The sequence below is a fragment of the Ahaetulla prasina genome, chromosome 5, assembly GCF_028640845.1.
Source record: "Ahaetulla prasina isolate Xishuangbanna chromosome 5, ASM2864084v1, whole genome shotgun sequence".
NCBI lineage: Eukaryota > Metazoa > Chordata > Lepidosauria > Squamata > Colubridae > Ahaetulla > Ahaetulla prasina.
This window is the reverse complement of record NC_080543.1, coordinates 1469921-1493675: the sequence shown is the minus strand read 5'-3', so window position 1 is coordinate 1493675 and position 23755 is coordinate 1469921. Positions and strand designations below refer to the sequence as shown.

At 49.6% G+C, this 23755-nt stretch overlaps 1 protein-coding gene across 1 annotated transcript; it reads right to left on the bottom strand.

Annotated features, from left to right (window-relative positions):
• Positions 1 to 16386: 16386 nt before the first annotated feature.
• Positions 16387 to 23377, bottom strand: CCKBR (cholecystokinin B receptor). Its single transcript, XM_058185789.1, has 5 exons — positions 23095 to 23377; positions 21927 to 22178; positions 21506 to 21758; positions 19584 to 19711; positions 16387 to 17853 (listed from the first exon to the last, which is right to left on the bottom strand). Exons 1-5 carry the CDS (start codon positions 23234 to 23236, stop codon positions 17315 to 17317), a joined length of 1314 nt encoding a protein of 437 aa, XP_058041772.1. The 5' UTR covers positions 23237 to 23377; the 3' UTR covers positions 16387 to 17314.
• Positions 23378 to 23755: the final 378 nt, after the last annotated feature.

The following is a 23755-nucleotide window of genomic DNA, read 5'->3' as shown; positions in this document are numbered from 1 at the left end:
ACAGTAACTGTCAGCCCTCCTGATAAGTCAGACCAGGAAATGAACTCCTGCACAAAAACTGCGTTTATTGAGATGGCTTCTAAGAACAGAATCCTCTGATTATGCTGGACCTCTTCTTCCCCCTCTCCTCCCCCTCCTGCTGCCCTCCTCCCCACCTCCTCCATCGGTGAATCAGGGAGGTGCCTGTCTGAGCTGCCTCCCAAGGTTATCTGGTGTTCTGGACTTCCAAAACAGCCGCTGCCCAGCTTGGTCAAGGCAGCCCCACTTCCTGTCAGGCATCCGATGGTCGGATTTTATTCTCACTTGCCCAGCAAATAAGAAACTGATCCCTTCTGTGCAGGTATTAACATTAATATCCACCCATGTAACCCAAGCAACAAGCAGGGAATACAGGAGGTTTTCTGACCCTGTTAACTCACCACAGCGACCGTGAGACACAAAGGGAACATAAAATGCAAAACTCAATCTTCAAAGCCTGCAGGAGCTGGCCGGCCACCTTAGTGGAACCCAGAGGAGGCCCAGCCAGGAGCAACCCAAAGGAGGGCTGCCCTGCTCAGTGGGGCAGATCAGGAAAAGAGAAAACCCACCAGCAAGCCTCGTTCTTTGGGTCCACTTATTTGCCCTATTGAGCGACGTAAGACTGGGGCTGAGTTATACAAGCAGTTATGCACTGTGGGACAGAGAGCATTTTCTCTCTGGACCTCAGGTTGGAGCTCCGAATTCACTTTGATTGGGGCCTAGTGATCACTGCAAAGGAATCTGACTCTGGAAAATCACACTCAGATCTCTGTTGGGTCAATTCGCATTTAAGAGGAGGGGGCTTTCCGCACAATTTCACTCTCTAGCTTGGTTTTTGTCAACTTTAAAATATGTGGACTTTTAAATGCGTGCACACTGGCTGGGGAATTCTGGGAGCTGAAGTCCACATATCTTAAAATGGCCAAGGATGGGAAACATTATTCTACATTTTTTTTTTTATTGAAAGAGTTTTAAAAAAAACAAAAACATTTTTCCCCCTTTTTTCCCCCTCCCTCCCAAAACAAAACAAAACACCCCCCTCCCTCCCCCACCCCCCGGCTTCCCGGGTCAATCACAAGGTAAAGTTATACATAAACCAAACATAGAATAAAATTTTCCCTTCCAATCCAAATAACCACATCCAAAGCTTTTCGTCTCCCAACCCCCTCCCCATTACATAAAATAACTTTCTAATTATTCAAAGGCAATCTGATATTTCTTAATCTGATATCTGTTTTGTAGATAATCAATCCATTTTTCCATTCAATTAAATATCTTTCCTGCGTATTGTCTTTTAAAACGCTGAGATTTTAGCCATCTCAGCCAAATTAATAACTTTCAATATCCATTCTTCTATTGTAGGTATCTCTTCTTTCTTCCAGTATTGTCCAATCAACAGTCTTGCTGCTGTTATTAAGTTCAAAATCAATTTAGTCTCAATCCCTGTACAATCCATTATAATTCCCAAAAGGAAAAATTGTGGCAGGAACTTTATCTTCTTCTTCAGTACATTTTGAATAATCCACCAAATTCTTATCCAAAAGACCTTAATTTTCTTGCAAGTCCACCAAATATGAAAATATGTAGCATCATCACAATCACACCTCCAACATTTCGCTTGGATATTAGGATACATACATGATAATTTTTTGGGATCTAAATGCCATCTATAAAACATCTTATAAAAATTTTCCCTTAAATTCTGTGCTTGTGTAAACTTAACATTTCTAACCCAGATTTTCTCCCATGTTTCCAACATTATTGGTTCCTGAATATTCTGTGCCCATTTTATCATACAATCCTTTACCAAATCCTTTTCCGAATCTATTTCAAGCAACACATTATACAATCTCTTTATATGCTCCTGGGTCATTATTCTACATTTTTATTTATATATATTTCATGTTCGTCTCCTTCAAGGAGAATACATAATCCAGAGAGCAGGATTCTTACTGATTTAGAGCAGACTGGCGTATGGGAAGGAAATAGATTAAATTATATAGAAACTGGGAAACTGAGAACTTTGCTCTGGTTCTGCAATTCTTTGGAAAATGCATTTTCCTTCCCAGGCTCGCAGAATCAATTTACTTAAGCAGTTTATGTAACCACCCCTCTTGTGAGAGTGATTCAGGTTGAAGCACAGAGGATCAAAGCCAACAGAATGGAATTTAAAATATTAGAAACCTAAATTATGGATAATATACAATTCCATCGCAAAAGCTTTTAGAGAAGAGAGCTCCAGGTTGTGCTGCCCGGGAGCGCCCAGGTTCCTCCTCCCTCTGGATGGTCTCCGGCCTTGGAGGAATCCTGGCTTAGGCCAAGCTGCAATGCAACAAACCAGCCAGTTTCTAGTGCTAAATATCTGCTGTGCTTTTTTTTTTTTTTTAAAGTTTTATTTTTACAATCATATCAAATAATTCATCCAATGTACAGTTATATACAATTAGTCGGGCTTGCCCAGTCACCACCCCCCCTTTTAACACTCTTCCCTCTTCTACCTTCTTTTACTTTCCAAACCTTCCTCTCCTTCTCTCTCTTTTTTTTTTATTGAAAGAGTTTTAAAAAACAAAAACATTTTTCCCCCTTTTTTCCCCCTCCCTCCCAAAAAAAACCCCCCTTCCCCCCTCCCTCCCCCACCCCCGGCTTCCCGGGTCAATCACAAGGTATTGTTATACATAAACCAAACATAGAATAAAATTTTCCCTTCCAATCCAAATAACCACATCCAAAGCTTTTCATCTCCCAACCCGCTCCCCATTACATAAAATAACTTTCTAATTATTCAAAGGCAATCTGATATTTCTTAATCTGATATCTGTTTTGTAGATAATCAATCCATTTTTTCCATTCAATTAAATATCTTTCCTGCGTATTGTCTTTTAAAAACGCTGAGATTTTAGCCATCTCAGCCAAATTAATAACTTTCAGTATCCATTCTTCTATTGTAGGTATCTCTTCTTTCTTCCAGTATTGTCCAACTTCCTCTCCTTCTCTTATCTACATCCTCTCCTCCCTCCACCCCACACTCCTTCTCCCTCTTCTACCCCTCTTCCTTCCTCTTCTCCTCTTTCCTACCTCCTACTCTCTCTTTTCTCCCTCCCCACCGTTCTAAAATGGTAACTGGGCAGACCTGACCCTACATTAATTATATTTATACATCTTCAATAATCCCTGTACATTAACCATCACTCCATCTCTACCCTCAAACCCCCCCCCAGTTCCCCTCCCCCTTACCCCCCACCTCCCCACCCCGACTTCCCAGAACAAAATGCAGGGTATCAAAACTAACAATCATAATCCAAAATAATTCCTAAATTATAATTTCTAGTCACTCCACACTTAATCACACTCTCAATTCCCCTCTCCTTCAGAAATATATCTAATACAAAATTTACTCATATGCTATTCGATATTTTTTTATCTGATACTTATTTTGAATATAATCAATCCACATTTTCCATTCTAAAATATATTTTTCTTGTGTATAGTCTTTCAAGTAAGCAGAGATTTTTGCCATTTCTGCCAGATTTGATACCTTGAGTGTCCATTCTTCAATTGTAGGTAATTCTTCTTTCTTCCAATATTGAGCAATCAAAAGTCTTGCGGCTGTTATTAAGTTCAAAATCAATTTAGTCTCTATAGCTGTACAATCCATAATTATTCCTAGTAGAAAGAACTGCGGGGTAAACTTAATCTTCTTTTTCAAAATATTCTGCATGATCCACCATACTTTAATCCAAAATGCTTTAACTTTTTTACAAGTCCACCATATATGGTAATAAGTGGCATCTTCACAATCGCATCTCCAACATTTAGCCTGTACATTAGGATACATACATGACAACAAAGTTGTCATGCTGTGCTTCTTTTTGAATGGAGAAAGGTGAGCAGAAAGAAGCAGAGCTTGGAGTCTGGAGCAACTGGAGCCCAAGAGGAGCTTCTCTCTAGATACCGTCTGTGGGAAGAGAGCCTCCCCAACAGATCAAGGCTCCATCCTGACTTTGTGCCCCTTCCATTCCTACCTTTGGGTTGGAAAACACTCTTGCTTATCCTGGAAGCTGCCCAGAGTCACTTTGGATAGCAAGATGGGCGGCATTTACATTAGATAGTTAGCTAGATGAATGCTAATAATAATAACAGAGTTGGAAGGGACCTTGGAGGTCTTCTAGTCCAACCCCCTGCCCAGGCAGGAAACCCTACACCATTTCAGACAAATGGCTATCCAACATTTTCTTAAAAATTTCCAGTGTTGGAGCATTCACAACTTCTGCAGGCAAGTTGTTCCACTGATTAATACTGTCAGGAAGTTTCTCCTTAGTTCTAAGTTGCTTCTCTCCTTGATTAGTTTCCACCCATTACTTCTTGTTCTACCCTCAGGTGCTTTGAAGAATAGTTTGATTCCCTCTTCTTTGTGGCAATCCCTGAGATATTGGAACACTGCTATCATGTCTCCCCTAGTCCTTCTTTTCATTAAACTAGGCATACCGAGTTCTTGCAACCGTTCTTCATATGTTTTAGCCTCCAGTCCCCTCATCATCTTTGTTGCTCTCCTCTGCACTCTTTCTAGAGTCTCAACATCTTTTTTACATCGTGGCGACCAAAACTGAATGCAATATTCCAAGTGTGGCCTTACCAAGGCATTATAAAGTGGTATTAACACTTCACGTGTTCTTGATTCTATCCCTCTGTTTATGCAGCCCAGAACTGTGTTGGCTTTTTTAGCAGCTGTTGCACACTGCTGGCTCATATGCTGGCTAAATGGTTGTCCACTAGGACTCTAAGATCCCTCTCACAATTACTACTATTGAGCAAGGTACCACATATATGGTACCTGTGCATTTTGGGTTTTTTTGCCTAAATGTAGAACATCACTTTTTTCACTGTTGAATTTCATTTTGTTAGATAGCGCCCGATGTTCAAGTCTGTCAAGATCCTTCTGTATCTTGAGCCTATCTTCTGGAGTGTTGGCTATTCCTGCCAGCTTGGTGTCATCTGCAAATTTGATGAGTTCCCCATCTATCCCCTTGGTACAAGTCATTGATGAAGATGTTGAAGAGTACTGGGCCTAAAACAGAGCCTTGGGGTACTCTACTGCATACTTCCCTCCATGTGGATATAGTTCCATTGAAGACTACACATAGATAGATGGAGATAGATAGAAAGATGATAGATAGACAGGTAGGTAGGTAGGTAGATAATGATAGATAGATGATAGATAGATAGATAGATAGATAGATAGATAGATAGATAGATAGATAGATAGATAGATAGATGATAGATAGATAGATAGATAGATAGATAGATAGATAGATAGATAGATAGATAGATGATAGATATATGATAGATAAATGATAAATAGATAGATACTGTAGATAGATAATAGATGACTTGCATTGGGGAATGGAGGTGAGAAGTGCAATGGTTAAATGTAAAGTTTGTTACTACTGGTTCTGTGGACGTGGCTTGGTGGGGGAGTAATGTGACTGGGTGGGCGTGGCCAACTTTTTTTTTCTTTTTTACTTTTAAAAGCATTTTTTCTACAACCTCTTCGGCCGAAGGGGTCTGTAGTGGATGCGCTGGAGTTACTTTCTTTTGGGATCAGCGCTCTTGTCACTTGCTTTGTGCCATGTACAACTAAAGGACACCTTTGTCCTCTCCCTCCCTCCTTCCCTCCTTCCCTCCCTCCCTCCCTCTCTCTTCCTCTCTCTTTCCCCTCCTTCTCTCTCTCACACACACCTTTTGCATAAACAAACTCCTTTTCTTTTATGTACGCTGAGAGCATCTGCACCAAGACAAATTCCTTGTGTGTCCAATCACACTTGACCAATAAAAAAGAAATTGTATTCTTTCTGCTCCTCTCTTCAGTGAGGCACTTGTCACCCTGTTTTGGTCCGTGATCATCCTCGGTCTTCAGCTTTCACACAATGGCTCTACTCTTTTACCCCCAGGATGGTGGGCAGAGGGGGCAATTTCTCCCACATTGTTTCCATATCCTGCTTGCCCACCCTGGACAAGGTTGCCAGGATAGCACTCCTGTCCAAGGTGCTGAATTTGGGCTGGGGTGGGGGGAGGCAAAAGATCCCCGTCCGTGGTGCTGAATGCGGAAGCATAAATTTCCGTTTTTCTCTTCTTCGTTCCATTGATGGAACAGGAGGAGATTATGTAGCAGGCAGTTTTACTCTGATAAGTGGTCTCACGGTGACCCCAAGGATTTTTCCTTCCTTCCTTCCTTCCTTCTTTATAATACTTTATAATACTTAGATAGTCGCCCAACTTATACCAAAGTCTGAGCAGCTCCCCATTTATCACCCACCTAGCTTATTTTGGCAAGCATGGTTGGTTCTCCTTCCCCCACATCTCCACCCCAGCTCTACCGTATGTGGTAATTGGTTTTTGCAGTGACAACCAAGTCCAAACTAGAATGGGGGGGGGGGGAAGCAGCAGGCTCAGGAACCCAGGAAGAAGCATTTCCATCTTCTGACCACCTTTGGTAACTGCCTCCCCTCTTCGCACCTTCAACGACAGACATAGAGCCTTCAGTTGAACCAGACTGGATTTAAGCTAGAATGACAAAGTCAATGAAGAAGGAAAGCAAGATTAAATCCAGGACTACAAAAACAAGCAGGCACAAAGGAATGGATTCAAATTTTGCAGGAGACCCAGAAAAACTCCCCTAACTTTGCTGATGAAACATCACCTTTCTGATATATCATGAGTGATTTTCCCAGCTAGAAGTGAGCACTGGATGTCTACATTTACTAAAACAACTACTATATTATTTCAAAATTGACAAAAGACTCTTAAGGCCTTAACTGGGTGCCTTTGCACAGCCTATTTAAGCTGATTACTGACAGGGCTCATTACAGCGGTTGCACGAGTGGCTGTGGATGCCGGCATCCCGGTACAGTTAGCTGCAACCACTGCTGACTGTTGGAGGCAAATCATTGGCCCCAATGGAGAGGGTGCGCAATCTAGGCGTCCTCCTGGATGGACGGTTGTCTTTTGAAGATCACTTGGCGACCGTCTCCAGGAGAGCTTTTTACCAGGTACGCCTGGTTCGCCAGTTGCGCCCCTTTCTAGACTGGGATTCCCTATGCACGGTCACTCATGCCCTCGTCACTTCTCGTCTGGACTACTGCAATGTTCTCTACATGGGGCTCCCCTTGAGGAGCACCCGGAGGCTCCAGCTGGTCCAGAATGCAGCTGCGCGGGTGATAGAGGGAGCCACTCGTGGCTCTCATATAACACCTATCCTGCGCAGGCTGCACTGGCTGCCTGTGGTCTTCCGGGTGCACTTCAAGGTGCTGGTTACCACCTTTAAAGCGCTCCATGGCTTAGGACCGGGATATCTTCGGGACCGCCTTCTGTTACCACATGCCTCCCACCGCCCGGTGCGCTCCCATAGAGAGGGTCTCCTCAGGGTGCTGTCAGCCAAACAGTGTTGGCTGGCGACCCCCAGGGGGAGAGCCTTCTCTGTGGGGGCACCTACCCTCTGGAATGAGCTTCCCCCAGGACTTCGACAACTTCCTGACCTCTGGACCTTTCGCCACGAGCTGAAGACGTATTTATTCTTCCAAGCAGGACTGGCATAAAGAGGGGTTTTTAAATTGGATTTTAAATGGGGTTTTATTTCATAATATGTATTTTATAATTTAATTTTATTGGCCATATCGAATAAGTTTTTTAATAGTGATTTTATTGTATTGTATTGTACTGTATTTTATCTGGCTGTTAACTGCCCTGAGTCCTTCAGGAGAAGGGCGGTATAAAAATTAAATAATAATAATAATAATAATAATAATAATAATAATAATAATAATAATTATTATTATTATTATTATTATATATTCTCTCATAAACACATCTAAGTGGTTGGATTCATAAGCTTGCACATGTGGTCATGAGGCCTTTGCCTCATCGAGTTAAATGCGCAAGAGCCCAGCTATGGGGAGACAGGAGTGACTGAGTGGAAGAGAGTCACTCCTGTGAATGAAAGATTGGAAACAGCTGGTAGAACCTGGTAGCTGATACTGAAGTGGCTCCAGAAGACAACAGTTGTGAAATCAGGGGAAAACAACAGAAATGGGTTAGTTCAGCTGGTCCCATTGTTGACTTGGAAGCTACCACCAACAAAAGAGGAACGGGGATGTATTAGTAGGGTGGCACAAGACAAGTGCATCCTCCCAAGCATCTGCTTGGACCTTTCCAAGGTCTACACTGCAGGAGATGCCTGGTTGCATGACAGGCCAGGAGCAGAACCTGATGATTCTGGACCTCTCTGAGGAGGGTCCTCTGGAGACCTCGTGGAGCCATGGAAGGGTGGAACCAGAAGCTCTTGAAACCCCTAAGCACTCTCTCCAGCCCTGCAGAGCCTAGTCCAGAAGATGGAGGAAGCCTCCCCTTTGAGATGATAGAATCCTAGATCTGGGTCCTGAAGTCATCCTCAGTGCAGGATCTTTTAAAACAGCTCTGAAGACCTCGGGCGGGGGGGGGGGAGAACTCAGTCTTCCTGTTAGTGCCTATTTCACAGGTTGACAACTCAGGAATTTCCTGGTGTCGTCCAAACCGAGCCTCTTTTCCTGTGATTTCAACTGGCCGGTTCTGCTCTTCCTTTCTGGAACAAGGAAGGAGAAGCCCCTGCCTATTCTTTACATTTTGGGTATCTGAAGCCTACCATCTTATGTAAAATGTGGAGGGGCTGGCCTTGAGGGCCAGGAGGAAGATTCACTACCACAGCAATGGTCAGATAAGAGCACCCCGAGACCAGGCCAAGGATAAGGCATGGAAAGACAAAAAGGACAAATATAAAAAGTGGAAAGAGGGGCAGATAACTAAGGCAGAATATCAGCAAATAGCCCGAGCCTGTAAAGATGAAGTGAGGAAAGCTAAGGCTCACAATGAACAAAGGCTAGCGACAAAAGTAAAAAATAACAAAAAAAAGCTTCTTCCAACATGTTAAAAACAAGAAAAAAGTCAAGGAAACAATTGGCCCATTGCTGGGAGAAAGTGGCAAGAAGATGACAAGCAACAGGGAGAAAGCAAATCTACTTAACTCATTTTTTGCATCTGTCTTTACACAAAAGGAAAATATAATCCAATCTATCAAAAACAGCACCACAACAAACAGATTAGAAACAAAATAGGGAAGAAAATGGTAAGTGAACACTTGTCTACCCTAGACGAGTTCAAATCACCAGGACCGGATGGATTACACCCCAAGATTCTGAAGGAACTGGCAGACGTGATCTCAGAACCACTGAACTATATCTTTCAAAGATCCTGGAGCACAGGGGAGCTGCCAGAAGACTGGAAAAGAGCTGATGTAATTCCCATCTTCAAAAAAGGGAAAAAAAACAGATCCAGGAAACTACAGACCTATCAGCCTGACCTCAATACCAGGGAAGATTCTGGAAAAGATAATCAAGCAACGAATCACCGAACACCTAGAAGCAAACTAAGTAATGACCAAAAGCCAACATGGGTTTGTCAAAAACAGATCATGCCAGACTAATCTTATTGCATTCTTTGACAAAGTGTCAAAATTAGTAGACCAGAGGAATACTGTCGATATAATTTACTTGGACTTCAGTAAAGCATTTGATAAAATAGACTATAACCCACTACTAGATAAAGTAGAAAAATGTGGGTTAGACAGCACCACCACCAGATGGATTTGTAACTGGCTGACCAACCGCATTCAACGTGTAGTCCTCAACGGAACTACATCCACATGGAGGGAAGTATGCAGTGGAGTACCCCAAGGCTCTGTTTTAGGCCCAGTACTCTTCAACATCTTCCTCAATGACTTGGACGAGGGGATAGATAGAATAGAATAGAATAGAATAGAATAGAATAGAATAGAATAGAATAGAATAGAATAGAATAGAATAGAATAGAATAGAATTTTTATTGGCCAAGTGTGATTGGACACACAAGGAATTTGTCTTGGTGCATATGCTCTCAGTGTACATAAAAGAAAAGATACGTTCATCAAGGTACAACATTTACAACACAATTGATGGTCTATATATCAATATAAATCATAAGGATTGCCAGCAACAAAGTTACAGTCATACAGTCATAAGTGGAAAGAGATTGGTGATGGGAACTATGAGAAGATTAATAGTAGTGCAGATTTAGTAAATAGTTTGACAGTCTTGAGGGAATTATTTGTTTAGCAGAGTGATGCCCTTCGGGAAAAAACTGTTCTTGTGTGTAGTTGTTCTGTTGTGCAGTGCTCTATAGCGTCGTTTTGATGGGGAACTCATCAAATTTGCAGATGACACCAAGCTGGCAGGAATAGCCAACACTCCAGAAGATAGGCTCAAATTACAGAAAGATCTTAACATAACATAACATAACAACAGAGTTGGAAGGGACCTTGGAGGCCTTCTAGTCCAACCCCCTGCCTAGGCAGGAACCCTACACCATCTCAGTCAGATGGTTATCCAACATTTTCTTAAAAATTTCCAGTGTTGGAGCATTCACAACTTCTGCAGGCAAGTCGTTCCACTTATTAATTGTTCTAACTGTCAGGAAATTTCTCCTTAGTTCTAAGTTGCTTCTTTCTTTGATCAGTTTCCACCCATTGCTTCTTGTTCTACCCTCAGGTGCTTTGGACAGACTTGAACATTGGGTGCTATCTAACAAAATGAAATTCAAAGTAAGGTTCTACATTTAGGCAAAAAAAACAAAATGCACAGGTACCGTATATGTGGTACCTTGCTCAATAGTAGTAATTGTGAGAGGGATCTTGGAGTCCTAGTGGACAACCATTTAGATATGAGTCAGCAGTGTGCAGCAGCTGCCAAAAAGGCAACACAGTTCTGCATAACTACATAAACAGAGGGATAGAATGAAGATCACGTGAAGTGTTAATACCACTTTATAATGCCTTGGTAAGGCCACACTTGGAATACTGCATTCAGTTTTGGTCGCCACGATGTAAAAAAGATGTTGAGACTCTAGAAAGAGTGCAGAGAAGAACAACAAAGAGGATTAGGGGACTGGAAGCTAAATCATATGAAGAATGTTTGCAGGAACTTGGTATGTCTAGTTTAATGAAAAGAAGGACTAGGGGAGACATGATAGCAGTGTTCCAATATCTCAGGGATTGCCACAAAGATGAGGGAATTAAACTATTCTCCTAAGCAGATAGGGTAGAACAAGAAGCAATGGGTGGAAACTGATCAAGGAAAGAAGCAACTTAGAACTAAGGAGAAATTTCCTGACAGTTAGAACAATTAATAAGTGGAACAACTTGCCTGCATAAGTTGTGAATGCTCCAACACTGGAAATTTTTAAGAAAATGTTGGATAATCATCTGTCTGAGATGGTGTAGGGTTTCCTGCCTGGGCAGGGGGTTGGACTAGAAGGCCTCCAAGGTCCTTTCCAACTCTGTTGTTGTTGTTGTTGTTGTTGAATTATCTCAGGGAAGCCCTCCCTAGTTCACACAAAATGAAGCACATTCAGCATGCAAGAGTCTGTTTCCATAGCTTTACATATTATAAAGAACTGGATTAGATGGCATTCTCTAGTCAGGTTGACCTTGTAGGACTGACATCCACACAACTATTTCTTCTGTGGGGTAAATGTCTCTAGATCCTGTATGTCATAGGTCTTGGGATCGTCCCTCGGCACCTGCTCCTGTTTGTAACTGTCGTTTGTGAACCACACACCCAGAAGTGGATTCAGGACCCCAAAGGAGGTTTGCCCAGGACAGACTCTGGATCCGGGCATTTGATGAGCTGCTTTCATTGCTGTATTCCTGGTCCAGCATTCCTGCTGTGATGGGATGATTGGCAGGGGGCCAGCTGGTGTCCCTGGGGGACAGGGGTTCTCTGGAGTGCCTCCCCCCGAAACCCAGGAGGTCTCGCTTCCTCTAGGTAACTCTCCGAGCCTCTCTCTGTCCAGTCCTGCCCTAGATGAAGTTGGCTTTAATTCAGGGATGTCCAAACTTGGCCCCTTGAAGAGTGGTGGACTTCAACTCCCAGAATTCCCCAGCCAGCAACTTGCTCATATTTATAGCTCATGCTGGCTGGGGAATTCTGGGAGTTGAAGTCCACCACTCTTCAAGGGGCCATGTTTGGACGCCCCTGCTTTAATTCCTCCTTTCACTTCCCCACTTATACCTGAAACATGAATAGGGATTTCTGACTTATTTTTATGTATTTTATTTAATTCAGCGATGCCATTTTGCTATGGCAACTCTAATTGAAGCCAAAAAACAACAACGCTACTCAATTAATTGAAGAAGGAATTACAACCACAACCAACCAATCGTATGCCAGAGATGTCCAAACGGCCTATTTGAAGCAAGGGCAAATCAAGCCACTGGGCACCGAACCTGAGGCCCAAAGGCCTGATGGAGCCACCAGGTCATTATCGCCTTAGGAAAAGCCAGCAAGTCAGGGCCATCCGGATATTTTGGGAAATGCTTCGGTTCATCTGCACAGGAAACAGTCATGGCGTCCAAGAGATGTGGAGCTCCACAAGCATTCCAGCAAAAGCTGGATTGGTCCTCTCTGGCTCCGGTTGCATCCAGTCCGTGCTGTCCTCTAGCAGCCAGCAGGGGAAGCACCTGCATTTTGCACCCGTCATAGCTGCTTGGGGAAATGTTCAGGGTCAGCCCAGAGTGAATTGCAATTGCCCAAAAGTGGGGGTGACAAGGGGAGGAGTAGCCAGCATCTGTCTCATTCCAGGACTGGGGCCTCAACTGAAGCCAACCAATGGCCTTTTCCAGCAGCTTCATGTACTGCTGAAAAGAGGGGAGGCCAGAAACCCCCGCCCCCGCCCTGCCCCCCTGGCACCGCCAAAGGCTCAAACTGCCCAATTGGAACTAAAAACTGCTCCCGGCCCCCCAAACTCCTGTAGGCAGCCCAGAAGGCCACCAGGACTGAGGGTGGCTGTGAGTTCCACCAAGGGATAAAGGGCTGCCCTGCCCACCCACACCTGCCCTAGATCACTCCGTGGATAATTAATGCTGCTTCCATCTCATGCTCTGGCCTGAATTCTGACTGGTATCTGTCTTTTTAAAACAAGAGCCAGACCTTCGGTTGAGTTTCATACAGCAGCAGGGCGCTGCCTCCCCACTTTCCCCCTAGTGCATAACACCTCATCCTTGGGTGAGCGGGGAAGAGGAGGAGGAGGATCACCTGGTGCTCTCTCAACTTGGTTGTTTTCTTGCAAACATTTCATTACCCAACTAGGGAACGTCATCAGTGCTAGTGAGTGTGGCGAGGATGTGTTCTGGCAAGAAACAAGAATATCTTCTTAGCATGTCTGGATTTAGCGTGGTCTAGGATGCTCAGTTTCCTGGCTGAAACTCTGGTTGGCTCTGTCTGTCTGTTGTGAGATTAAGGATGATGAAAGAGATTAAAGATGATGAATGAGATTAAGGATGATTAAACTCCTTAATCTTATAACACATGGACAAAAACGCTTGGGAATTTCTGGAGGCTCAGAACTCAGACACATCAGCCATTAATAGAGGCATAAACCATATTTACATCCCAGTCAAAAGGCTAGTAAAAAGCTATTAAAAAAAACAAAAATACTAGAAAACATTTCTCCAACAACCAGATAAGCAAGGATTAACTTCAGACAAACAATCATGCAGAAAGCACTCTAATCAAGGAACTGCCAAGGAGAAGACCACACGCCACCAACACTGGCAGTGCAAGCTATGGGCTATAAACAGGGAGCAAGGCCAGATTCACACCAGTTATATTACCTCGCTTCTGAGCAAGTTCTGCCCTCTAACCCTTGTGCTTCAGGAATGCTAAATCCTGTTTGCCTCTCTACACTGACATTTCTCTTTTGTTTCCCGTCCTGTGCACTTGTGTAGAGAGTTCTGCATCCCTGAGACACACAACTGGACTGTCCTTGTCTTGAATTTACATGCCTGTCTCTGGGTGCCTCCACCCGTCCTACCTCTCAAAACACAGCCCCAGACTTGGTCTCCTCCAGGCTATAGGATTCAGCTTAAACCCTTCCTTCCCAAGTGCTGCTATTCCCTCTGCTCTTCACCTTCAGGATACCTCCCCCTCCCTCTTCCTGGGTCACGTCCTTTCCAAATGCCCCCATATCTCCTGTCTTTCCTCCTGCCTAGCCCTTCATTGCCCCTTGCAATATCTCTTCCTGGGAGGATCAGCAGGAAAGGGTCTCTCCCTTCTGTCAAATGACAGCTGGATGTCAGCTGGATGGTGGGTTTCAAAAATTTTCACCACCAGTTCAGTGGGCGTGGCTAGAGGGGCATGTGACTGAATGGCCAACTTGATGTCACTTATGTCCACGCCCACTCAGTCACATGATCCCCCACTTAGCCACACCCACAGGAGAAGATAGGAAAATTTTTGGAATTTCCAACTATCTACCCCTGCCTTCCCTTCACCATTGCCTTCTGCAGCAGCTGGTTCAGAGTCCAGAAGGCAAGCTGACCAGAGTTTTTGGCGGCCCCCAGTCAGCCGCTGCTGCTGGAAAGTGGCTGCTAAAGAGGTGGTGGCAGCTGGCCACAGGCTGCTGAAAAATACCAGAGGACACAGAAAAAGCTGCTGACGTCGCTATGTTCTTTGCGCATGCACATCCCATTGGACTTGCAAGGCAATGGGATGCGCGTGCATGAAGAACAAGGTGGCGATAAACATGGTGGGTGGGGCGAGCGAGCAGCGATCGGGGGGGCCAATTCAGGGGCATGGCCAGCCGGCCATCACTACCGGTTCAGTGACCTTGGCCAAATTTCTGCCAATGATTCATGCGAACCGGCTGAATACCACCTTTGCTGGGTGCTCAGTAAGGCAGGTAACTCACCTGATAGACTGCCTGAGTGATAGCTGCGAGGAAGGAGCCTCCAACCCAGCGTGCTATTCAGCAGGTTCTGACAAGTTCTGGAGAACCGGTAGCGGAAATTTCGACTAGTTCGGAAAACCGGCAAATACCACCTCTGGCTGGCCCCAGAATGGCATGGAAATGGGGATTTTGCAATATCCTTCCCCTGGAGTGGGGTGGGAATGGAGATTTCCCTCCCATGCCACGCCCACCAAGCCACGCCCACCAAACCACACCCACAGAACCGGTAGTAAAAAAATTTGAATTCCACCACTGCTCCAACTCCATCATCCCCAGCCTCTGGGTCCTTCTTTCCTCCCTGCATCCAAGGTTTTACTTCTGGCCCTTCACCGTCGCTTTGCCAGGAGGCCTGTCAGGCTGCACTGGTGCCATCTGTGCACAACTCCTGTCATCTTCAGAAGGGGAAATAAATCTGGTGCCTGGACTGCCGATCCCAGGTGCACACTCTCCATCTCCCTCGGTCTCTGCTGAAGTCAGAGGCCAACGTGGTGCCCCCCCCTTTGCCTTCTCCCCTGAACTGCTCTCCCTGGTGAACCGGCTTCCTTACGTGCCCCCTGAAGCTGCCACAGGCAGGCCAGTTAACAGGCAATGCTTGATGGCACACAGACACATTGCGGGCAATTTCTAGGCAATGGCAGTTGCCACACTCCATGCTCGCCACCCACTATTGCTCAGGGCCAGGCTGCCATGAATCGCAGGGGGGGCTGGATGGGAGGGGGCAGGGGGCAAGGTGGGAGAAAAGTTCTCTGCATCTCTCCCAGGTGAGATTTCAAGGTCGGCTGGCTGGGAACAGAGGGCAACTGGCTGCCAGGCCCAGCAGCTGGAGTGACCCCTCGGAAAACAGCTTCTCTGAATCTGATGGGATGTTGCGGTGGGGTGGGGTGAGAGCATGGCTGGCAACTCAGAGAAAGAAAAGACTTGGGGATTTCGGCACTTGGGGATATTCAGTTCTGGCTATGCACTACAAGTAGTCCTTGACCTTCAACTGTTTGTTTAGCAACCGTTCAAAGCTACTACAGAACTGAAAAAAAGTGACTTATAAACTGCCATGGAGAGGAAGGCCATCTAGGTCCCCAACTGGCAGCTGGCCAGGCCAACCAGTGGTGAAGAGAGTGCAAAGGGGGATTCTCCCTCCATCAGGGCCCCAAAGCCCCAGCAAGCTGGGGATCCCAGGCTTCCTTTGGAGCCCTTCACAAGCGCCCACTTGCCCAGGGAAGAGCCAGCCAGGTGCAGATGCCCAGGGACTCTGCTACCAGCCCAGCAAGGCCGATTCAATGAGCTCACCTGGAGGGGGAGGGGGGGCACTGGGCTCCAGCACTGGTCTGGCTGAGCCGGCCACTTTCTGCCCCCAGCGTCTCTCTTCCAAAGGGCAGTGGGGGAGAGCAGGGTGGCAGCCCCCTCGATCTGCCCTTCTTGGCGTTGGGGGATTCGGTTGGGCAGTCTTGTGGCCGAGGGCTGCCCATCCACAGGGCCTTGGCACTGGCCAGGAGAAGCGGCTTCATCTTCTAGGCTTTGAGGGAGGGAGCCTGTGGGGCGTGCAGGGAGTGGGGCCCTGCTTTTTCTCCTGTCCCTCTGCAACAGGGGGACTCAGACACCGGCAGGGAGTGTTTGCAAGCAACGGTGCAAAAGAGGGGGAGTAAGTGAGAGAGGGGAGGACAGAAGGCAGCCCCCGCGCCCCAGGCTCAGTCTGTGCCAGAGACCCAGATCAGCTGGTTTCATCTGCGTGGGCAGCAGTGCCATTTCAAGAATTTTATTGCACAGAAAGCTACAGAAAAGGCCCCCATTCGCCCCCCCCCAAACTGACATGAGGGTTTCTACCGCTGGTGAACAGAGAGGCCCACAGAACCCCTAGCCAGACTCCTCAGTTGGGGGGTGAGGTAGAGGCAGTGGTACACAGCTATACAAAGCAGGTGCGAGGGGGTGTCCAGGAAGGAGGGCTGGGGGAGAGAAGCTCCTTGAGGCAAAGACATCACTGCTCCTTCTCCAGACTGGCAACAACAGCCCTATGTGGCAGGCCAGTGGTTATGGGGCTGTTAACTCCCCCAACCTGTGGAACTCATGGTTGATTCAGCTTCGCCTCTTGCACTGAGGCCTTGCTGGACTCCACAAGCGGGACCCCCTCCCCAATTTTGCACCCCTTAGTTGGGGAATTGGGGGGGAACGCAGCATAGCAATTAAGACCTTCAGAGCAGGGGTGGTCCCAGGGAAGAGAAGGGGTGTCCATACGGGAGGGGGCCAGGGGGGGTAGGCAAGAAGACAGCTTTGTCCACCCATTAACCTCCCCCCCCCCTTTCAACAGAGCTGCTCCCTCCCAGGTTTTTGGGCCTGTGGAATCTCCTCCTCAGCCTGGGGTGGGCAAGGAGCAGGCAGGGGAGGAAGGGAAGGCCGTGAGGTTTGGCCCAGGCATGGCCCTGAGGGCCTCCTGGGCGTGGGGCCAGGCAGGAGAGTCTCAGTGCTCGGGGGGTGCTATGCTGCTGACTGTGGTGTAGCTGAACTTGGAGAAAGAGGCCCTGGTGGTGGTGACCTCCTCCTCGAGGGCACGACGTGGCCGGGACCAGCAGGGCATGGCACGGCAGGCGAACGTGGTGGCGAAAGCTTGGCGGAAACGCTTGTTCGTGAAGCAGTAGATGAAGGGGTTGATGCAGGTAGAGCAGTAGCAGAGCAGGTGGATGAAGGAGATGGGGGTTCCCGAGAGGGCGCGCTGAGCAGCCTTGGGGTCGAAGGCCTGCCAGGTGTTGGCCACGAAGATGGGCAGCCAGCATCCAAAGAAGAGTGCCACGATCACCACCAGCATCCGGATGACCCGCTTCTTGGCCAGCAGCTTGGCCTCCGAGCTGTTGACACGTGCCCGCTCTCGCTTGGCGCCGTCCTCCGGGCTCAAGGCTGGAAGCTCCATCGGGCTTTCGGTGGGCCAGGGCACCTGGACATAGCAGCCGTCGCCCTCGTCGCAGGAGACCAGGAGCTCCGTGGTGGCCCCATTCTGCTGACCTGAGGGAGGCAGAGACAGAGAGGTGCCTTGTGGGGGATGCTCGGGCCCTCGGAGCCTTTGGGGGGTTCGGCCCAGGGTGCCCGTCGGAAGGGGGGCAAGCAGAACACTGTATCCTCCTGACATTCAGTGCCTGCAATCTTTCCATCCTGGCAGTTCCCGTGATTCTATTTGGGGGTGCGCTAGGAAAGGGGGGCCAAATGGTGATTGCTGGTGAAGGAGTGGACACCTGAATGGAGAACCTCTCCCCCTCCCTCTTCTACAAGAACAGGAGAGGCCGAGCAGGGAGGCTGAGCTGGCTGTCCCAGGACAAGGGGGAGCCCGGGAGGTTTCCAGGGCTGCACCCCAAAAGAAGCAGCGGCTCCACCACCCTCGCCTGCATTATGGAGAGTGATGCCCCCGTTTGTCTCCTTGGCAGAAACAACCCCTTCGCTCTCCCTCTGTCCCTGGAGGGTGGCTGAGCACTTTCCCACACCCTGAAGGCAGAGCCAGCAGCTTCTTCTCTCCTCCTGTTCAGTCCTCTTCATGCAACTGGACCCTCCAGGGGCTGCTTTGAATGTTGCTCTCTACAATTGATATGCCATTTGTGACCCACTTAAGAGTCGTTTTTCACTTACTACTGCCAACAAGGCTGGAGTTTTGAGCTTTTTTTGGGGGGGGCGCGGGTTAAGCCTAAATGGAAGCATTTGCTTTTTATGTCCTGAATTTTATTTCCTTGGTTTTGGTCCAGCATTCAAACCTGCCAAGAATGGCTTAAATATTGATTCCTTCTTTTATAAAGATTTGGTCCCACTGCAGCCTCAGATTTGATGGGCGTCACTTTATGGGGTTATCTAAGCTGTTTATAAAAGGGCACAGCAGGATGGGACGTGTGGTGCTCTGCTTGAAAAGGATTTCAGCTGTGTACAATTGTTCAGCTAAGCTATGGATCCACCTCACTGTCTTTCCTTGGACCCGACCTTTATTTTTGCTGGCTTACAAAATTGAGAAGCTAGGCTGAAATATGTGTTGAAATAAAGGTATATTACATCTATTACATCCCCACGATCAACTAAACTGGTATCTATCCCCAGCCCAGTTGCACAATTCCTGCTGCTTTGCCCAACAAAATGCCTCAGCTTGCCAAACAGGACAGAAACAGAATAACAGAATTGAAAGAGACCTTGGAGGTCTTCTGGTCCAGCCCACTGCTCAAGCAAGAGACCCTGTACCATTTGAGACAGGTGGCTGTCCAGTGTTTTCTGAAATACCTCCCGTGATGGAGCACTCCCAGCTTCTGGAGAGAAGCCGTTCCACTGGCTAACTGTTCCGTTAGGAAATTCCCCCTTAGTTCCAGGCTGCTTCTCTCTTTGATTAGTTTCCATCCGTTGCTTCTTGTCCTGCCCTCAGGTGACTGGCATTTACTTAATCTGGCATTTATTTTTGGTTTTCAGCAAACCTGCTCCCATAGTAAGCCGTCGGTTCACTTAACAACCATTGTGGGCCCTTTTGACCACAGTGGCCGCCACATTCGCTTACAACCGAAAAAAGGTCATAAACTTGGGTCAGCCCCATGACAGCTATGATGGGCGGGTTCCATTGCAGTCATAAGTCTGTTTTAGGATAAGGATCAACCTTCTCCAGCTTGAGATTCATCCTCCAGACCTCCATTGTCCAGACCCTTGCTCTCTGCTGGCACCCAGAGATCACCCCAAAGGGCACCTGTTTCCAGCCTCCTTCACCTGATACCCACCTTTGGCCTCACGGGAGAGATCCATCTCAAACTGGATCCCCCTGTAGAGCTCGGAGGAGATCAATCCATAAGCCACGACCATGACCAGCCCCGGGACAAGGAAGAGTATGACGAGCAGCAGCAGGTACCTAGCAGGGAAGGAAGAAAGGAAGGAAGGGGAGAGCCACAACAGCCCCTTAATCTGCACCAACTGAACAACCACAACCAAGTAGTAGCACAGGCAGCCCTAAACCAACGGAATAGGTAGATTTGCAGAAGATCTTAGATAAGCACGCAGCCTGGAGGAAAACTCTTCAGGCTTAGCAAGTGGTGCCAAAGGAACTGCTGGGCCTGGTCAGATTTGTGCAGGGTCTTCTCTAGGCTGGGACCCCCCAAAAGCAGTGGTGGGATTCAGCCAGTTCGCACCATTTTGGGAGAACCGGTTTTTAACTTTCTGAGCAGTTTGGCAAACTGGTTGTTGGAAGAAATCATTAGGGCAGAGAACCGGTTGTTAAATTACTTGAATCCCACCACTGCCCAAAAGCCAGATGGGTGAATGATGAACCTGAATGATGAACAAGCAGCCCCCTCCCTGCTTGCTTCACGTACTTAACACGTCTCCCACGCTTGGTGATCTTCATCTCCTGCTGGCACTCCTAGGCAAGCACCAGTGGTGCCCCTACCCACAAGGTCACCCCCTCCAGACCACCACGGCTGGCTGGCTGGCTGGCTCCGCAAGGGAGCTCTTCCTCAGGGCTGAACGGTTCAAGGCCGGAAGGGGTGAAGGTGGAGCCCAGCCCAATGAGACTATCTCTGATGACATCAGCCTGCCAAAGAGCTCTTTGAGCTCCTTATGAATGTTTAAATCCTGTTGATGAGCTGTTGACATTTGTCCGATTTGGGCTCCTCTGCCTGTCACTCCACCTTGTCACCCAAGTTCACATCAAAAGCACATGCTAAAGCCAGGAGACAAAGAAGCCCCCCCCACCTCTCCTCAAAGTGCTTTTTTGCTCAGAGGACAGCCAGATTCCAATCCTGACCAGTCGGTTGGTCCCTCTTCCCAGGCCAAATCCTTCTCTGCTGCCTGCCGCATCTCTCTCCTGGCGGGATCCCCGAGTGTTGCCGGCCCTTAAGACAGCCATGCAAAGAGTTCGAAACAACCAGACCTTGCATGTGAAGTCCTCCTTGCCCATAACTGTTGCCTTTCCTTGCCCCAGCCTCATTTCCCAAGGAATGTGAGTGGGAAGCCCTTGCAAACCTCAGGATAAATGCCCAGATCCTGCCCCTGCCACGCACCACCGGTACCAGCCCCTCCCTCTGGCTCCTGGCCTGTACAGAGCTAAGGGTGGTTCTGAGGCCAACACACACACACACACAGATCACATTTCATACAAAGTTGCAGCCTTCAGTTTCAAGGCAGAAGCTGCCCCAACTCCCAACAGATGCCAGCCACTGGAGGGTTGATGCAGGCACATCGGCCACAGGGTGCCAGACCAAACGGTGGCAGAGGCGACCCAGCTTAAAACACAGGCTCGGTCCATCATTCTTACATCAGGAGGAAGAAATGCAGCTAATGGCACCTTCCAACCTAAGCATCACCCCTCCCCCCCCTCAAGTCCTTGATCTGCATGAAAAGCGAAGGGCTTCATCCCCAACCATTGAAGGCTGCTGCCGGTGGCTGCTGTGGTCCTCGCTGGCCCTAAACAGGGCTTGGCCAGAGAAGGGAGCCTGGCAAGGGCTGGGCCTCCCTGCTCAGCTCATGGCCCCGATGCCAAGGGGGCCCAATCCAGCAGCTGCCTCCAAATGCCAGCTGGGGCTCCACGGGCAGTAGACCAGCCCTCCTGGCCAGGCAGCATGGGCTATGGGGAGGCAGATGGACACTTGGAGGAGCCCTTGGAGGCAGCCCCACCCCTACTCACTCCAGTCTGGCCCACCCCACTTACCAGGCCTGCCTGATGTGTCCAGGCCAGTTGTGGCTGCACTGGGTGCGGTGGGGCTGGTTGCGCATAGGCTGGGTGATGCTGTAAACCGGATAGGGCAGCATCAGCAGCGCCGAGAGCACCCAGGTGGCAGCGATGACCCGGTAGGCATGGGAGCGGGTCTGCCACACGCGGGACTGCAAGGGCCTGCAGATGGCGCTGTAGCGCTCGATGGCAATGGCCACCAGGCTGAAGGTGGAGACGCTCACCGACACTCCTGGGAGAGGGACGGGGCAGGGGGGCAGGTCAGGTGGCACCGGGTGGGTCACCTGCTGCTCTTCCCCAGGGAGAGGGGGAAGGGGGCACAGGCCCTGCAGCCTCAGGGCAGCTGCCAGGGAAGGAAACCCAGAGAAGACACCCACCCACCCAGGCTGAGCCCCCTCACCCATCAGGTAGGCCACGGCCTTGCAGACGACCCTCCCGAAGATGAAGTTGTGCATCAGGTTGGGGATGAAGGTGAAGGGCAGGCAGAAGAGCACCACCATCAGGTCACTCAGCGCCAGTGAGAGCAGGAAGGAGTTGGTGATGGTCCGGAGACGCTTGTTGCCTGCCAGCACCGCGATGACCAGCGCGTTCCCACACAGGCCCAGCAGAAAGATGACCGAGTAGAGCAGCACCCGCACCGCCAGGGCCAGCTCTGGGGGGGGGGGCAGAACAGGATCAGAGGGCCAGGCCGGGTGCCCCTCCGCCCACTGGGGGCAGAGGCTGACCCAGCAGAAACCCACCCTCCCTCCCTCCCTGGTAGAGCGGGGACCAACCCTGAAAGGAGATCTGGCCTGCGCCTTCCCCCCTGCCCCCCAGGCAGGAAGCTGGGTCTTCTGACTGGCCTTGCCCTCCTGCCCACCTATGGCCCCCAGGCTCTGCTCTGGGCATGCTGGTAGGCCCTATGGAAAGCAGAGCAGATGGTGGGGAGAGAGGCAGGCATGGTCCAGGCTCAGGAGATTTTACACCCAACCCTAATCTGCCAAGGCTTCTCTGCCTGTTCAGCTTTGGGGGACCCCCAAAAGGCCCCAGACTGGGGAGAAGCTCCGGGGCTAAGAGGGAGGCTGATCTGTGCCCTGGCTGGCAGCAGCCTGGCTTCTTCTGGGGAGGGCATCTCGGTTCAGGTTCGGGCCACGTCACAACCCAGTCCACCAAAGGTCTCGAGTCAGCCGCAGCATCAGGTAGGAGCTCAGCAAGTCCAGAGCTGCCCCTCTCGGCCGCCCCCAACCCCCAACCTTCAACCCCCAACCTTCCCCGGCGCCAGAGGACCCATCCGCAACGGCCGACGGGCCCGGGATTCCCGGGTGAAGGGTGGTGGGAGGAAGCGCTCTTCATATGCGCAGAGGCATTTCGACGACTGGGGAGAGCAGAACCCGGGCGGCCAGAAAAGAGGCGGGTGCTGCTGCCCCACCGCGGAAGCCTCTCGGGGTCGGCCAGCGCCAGAGGAGGGGCCGAGCGGTGGGGTTCCCAGCGCTGCCTCGAGGGCTGCCGGGAGGAGCCAGATGCGCCAGGGCATCGTGCCGAGGCGGCCGCCAGGGCGCAGAACTGACCGGGGCTGTGGGGAGCCTCACCTCCGGACCTGTGGGGAGCCTCGCAGCCGCCGCCAGTGCCATTCCAAGAGCTGTGCGAGGAGCCGTTCTCTGGCCGGCAGAGCAGCGACGCGTTGAGCAGCCGCGGCTCCTCCATCTCGGCAGGCTCCGTCTGGCCGTCCATGAGCGACGCTCAGCTCCCGCCACACCGGCCGTCCATCCCGACGGGATCGCCGCAGCGAGCGCAGCCCCAGGCGGGACCCGTCGCCGCCTGCTCGGCTTCCTCTGGCTACTCCGGGAGCCTCGGCGCCGCAGCGGATTCTGATCAGCGCCGTCCCCGAGTCCCGGCAGAGCGCCCCCTGACGGCGGCCGGGGGGCTCCGCCACGCCCAAGAGGGGCCCCCGACGGCGACGGCGCTCGCTGGCCCTGCTGCTGAGTGGCGGAGGCGTGGCGGACGGAGCCCTTTTCCCAGGTCCGGCTTGTTGGGGCAGGACGGGCACAGGGCTTTGGGGGCGGGCCATGTACAGAGTGCTTGGGGACTGCGGGGAAACCTCGAGGCAGAAGGCAGCTGGGCGGGATCCCGGGGTTAGCCGCGGAGAGGCGCCCCTTCCTCCTTTTTTTTCGTGATGGCGGGGTGGGAGGCTAAGAGCAGCCGCAGTTGCCGGGGCCTCCCGTCAGGCAGCAGAGTTTCCCAGCAGCGGCC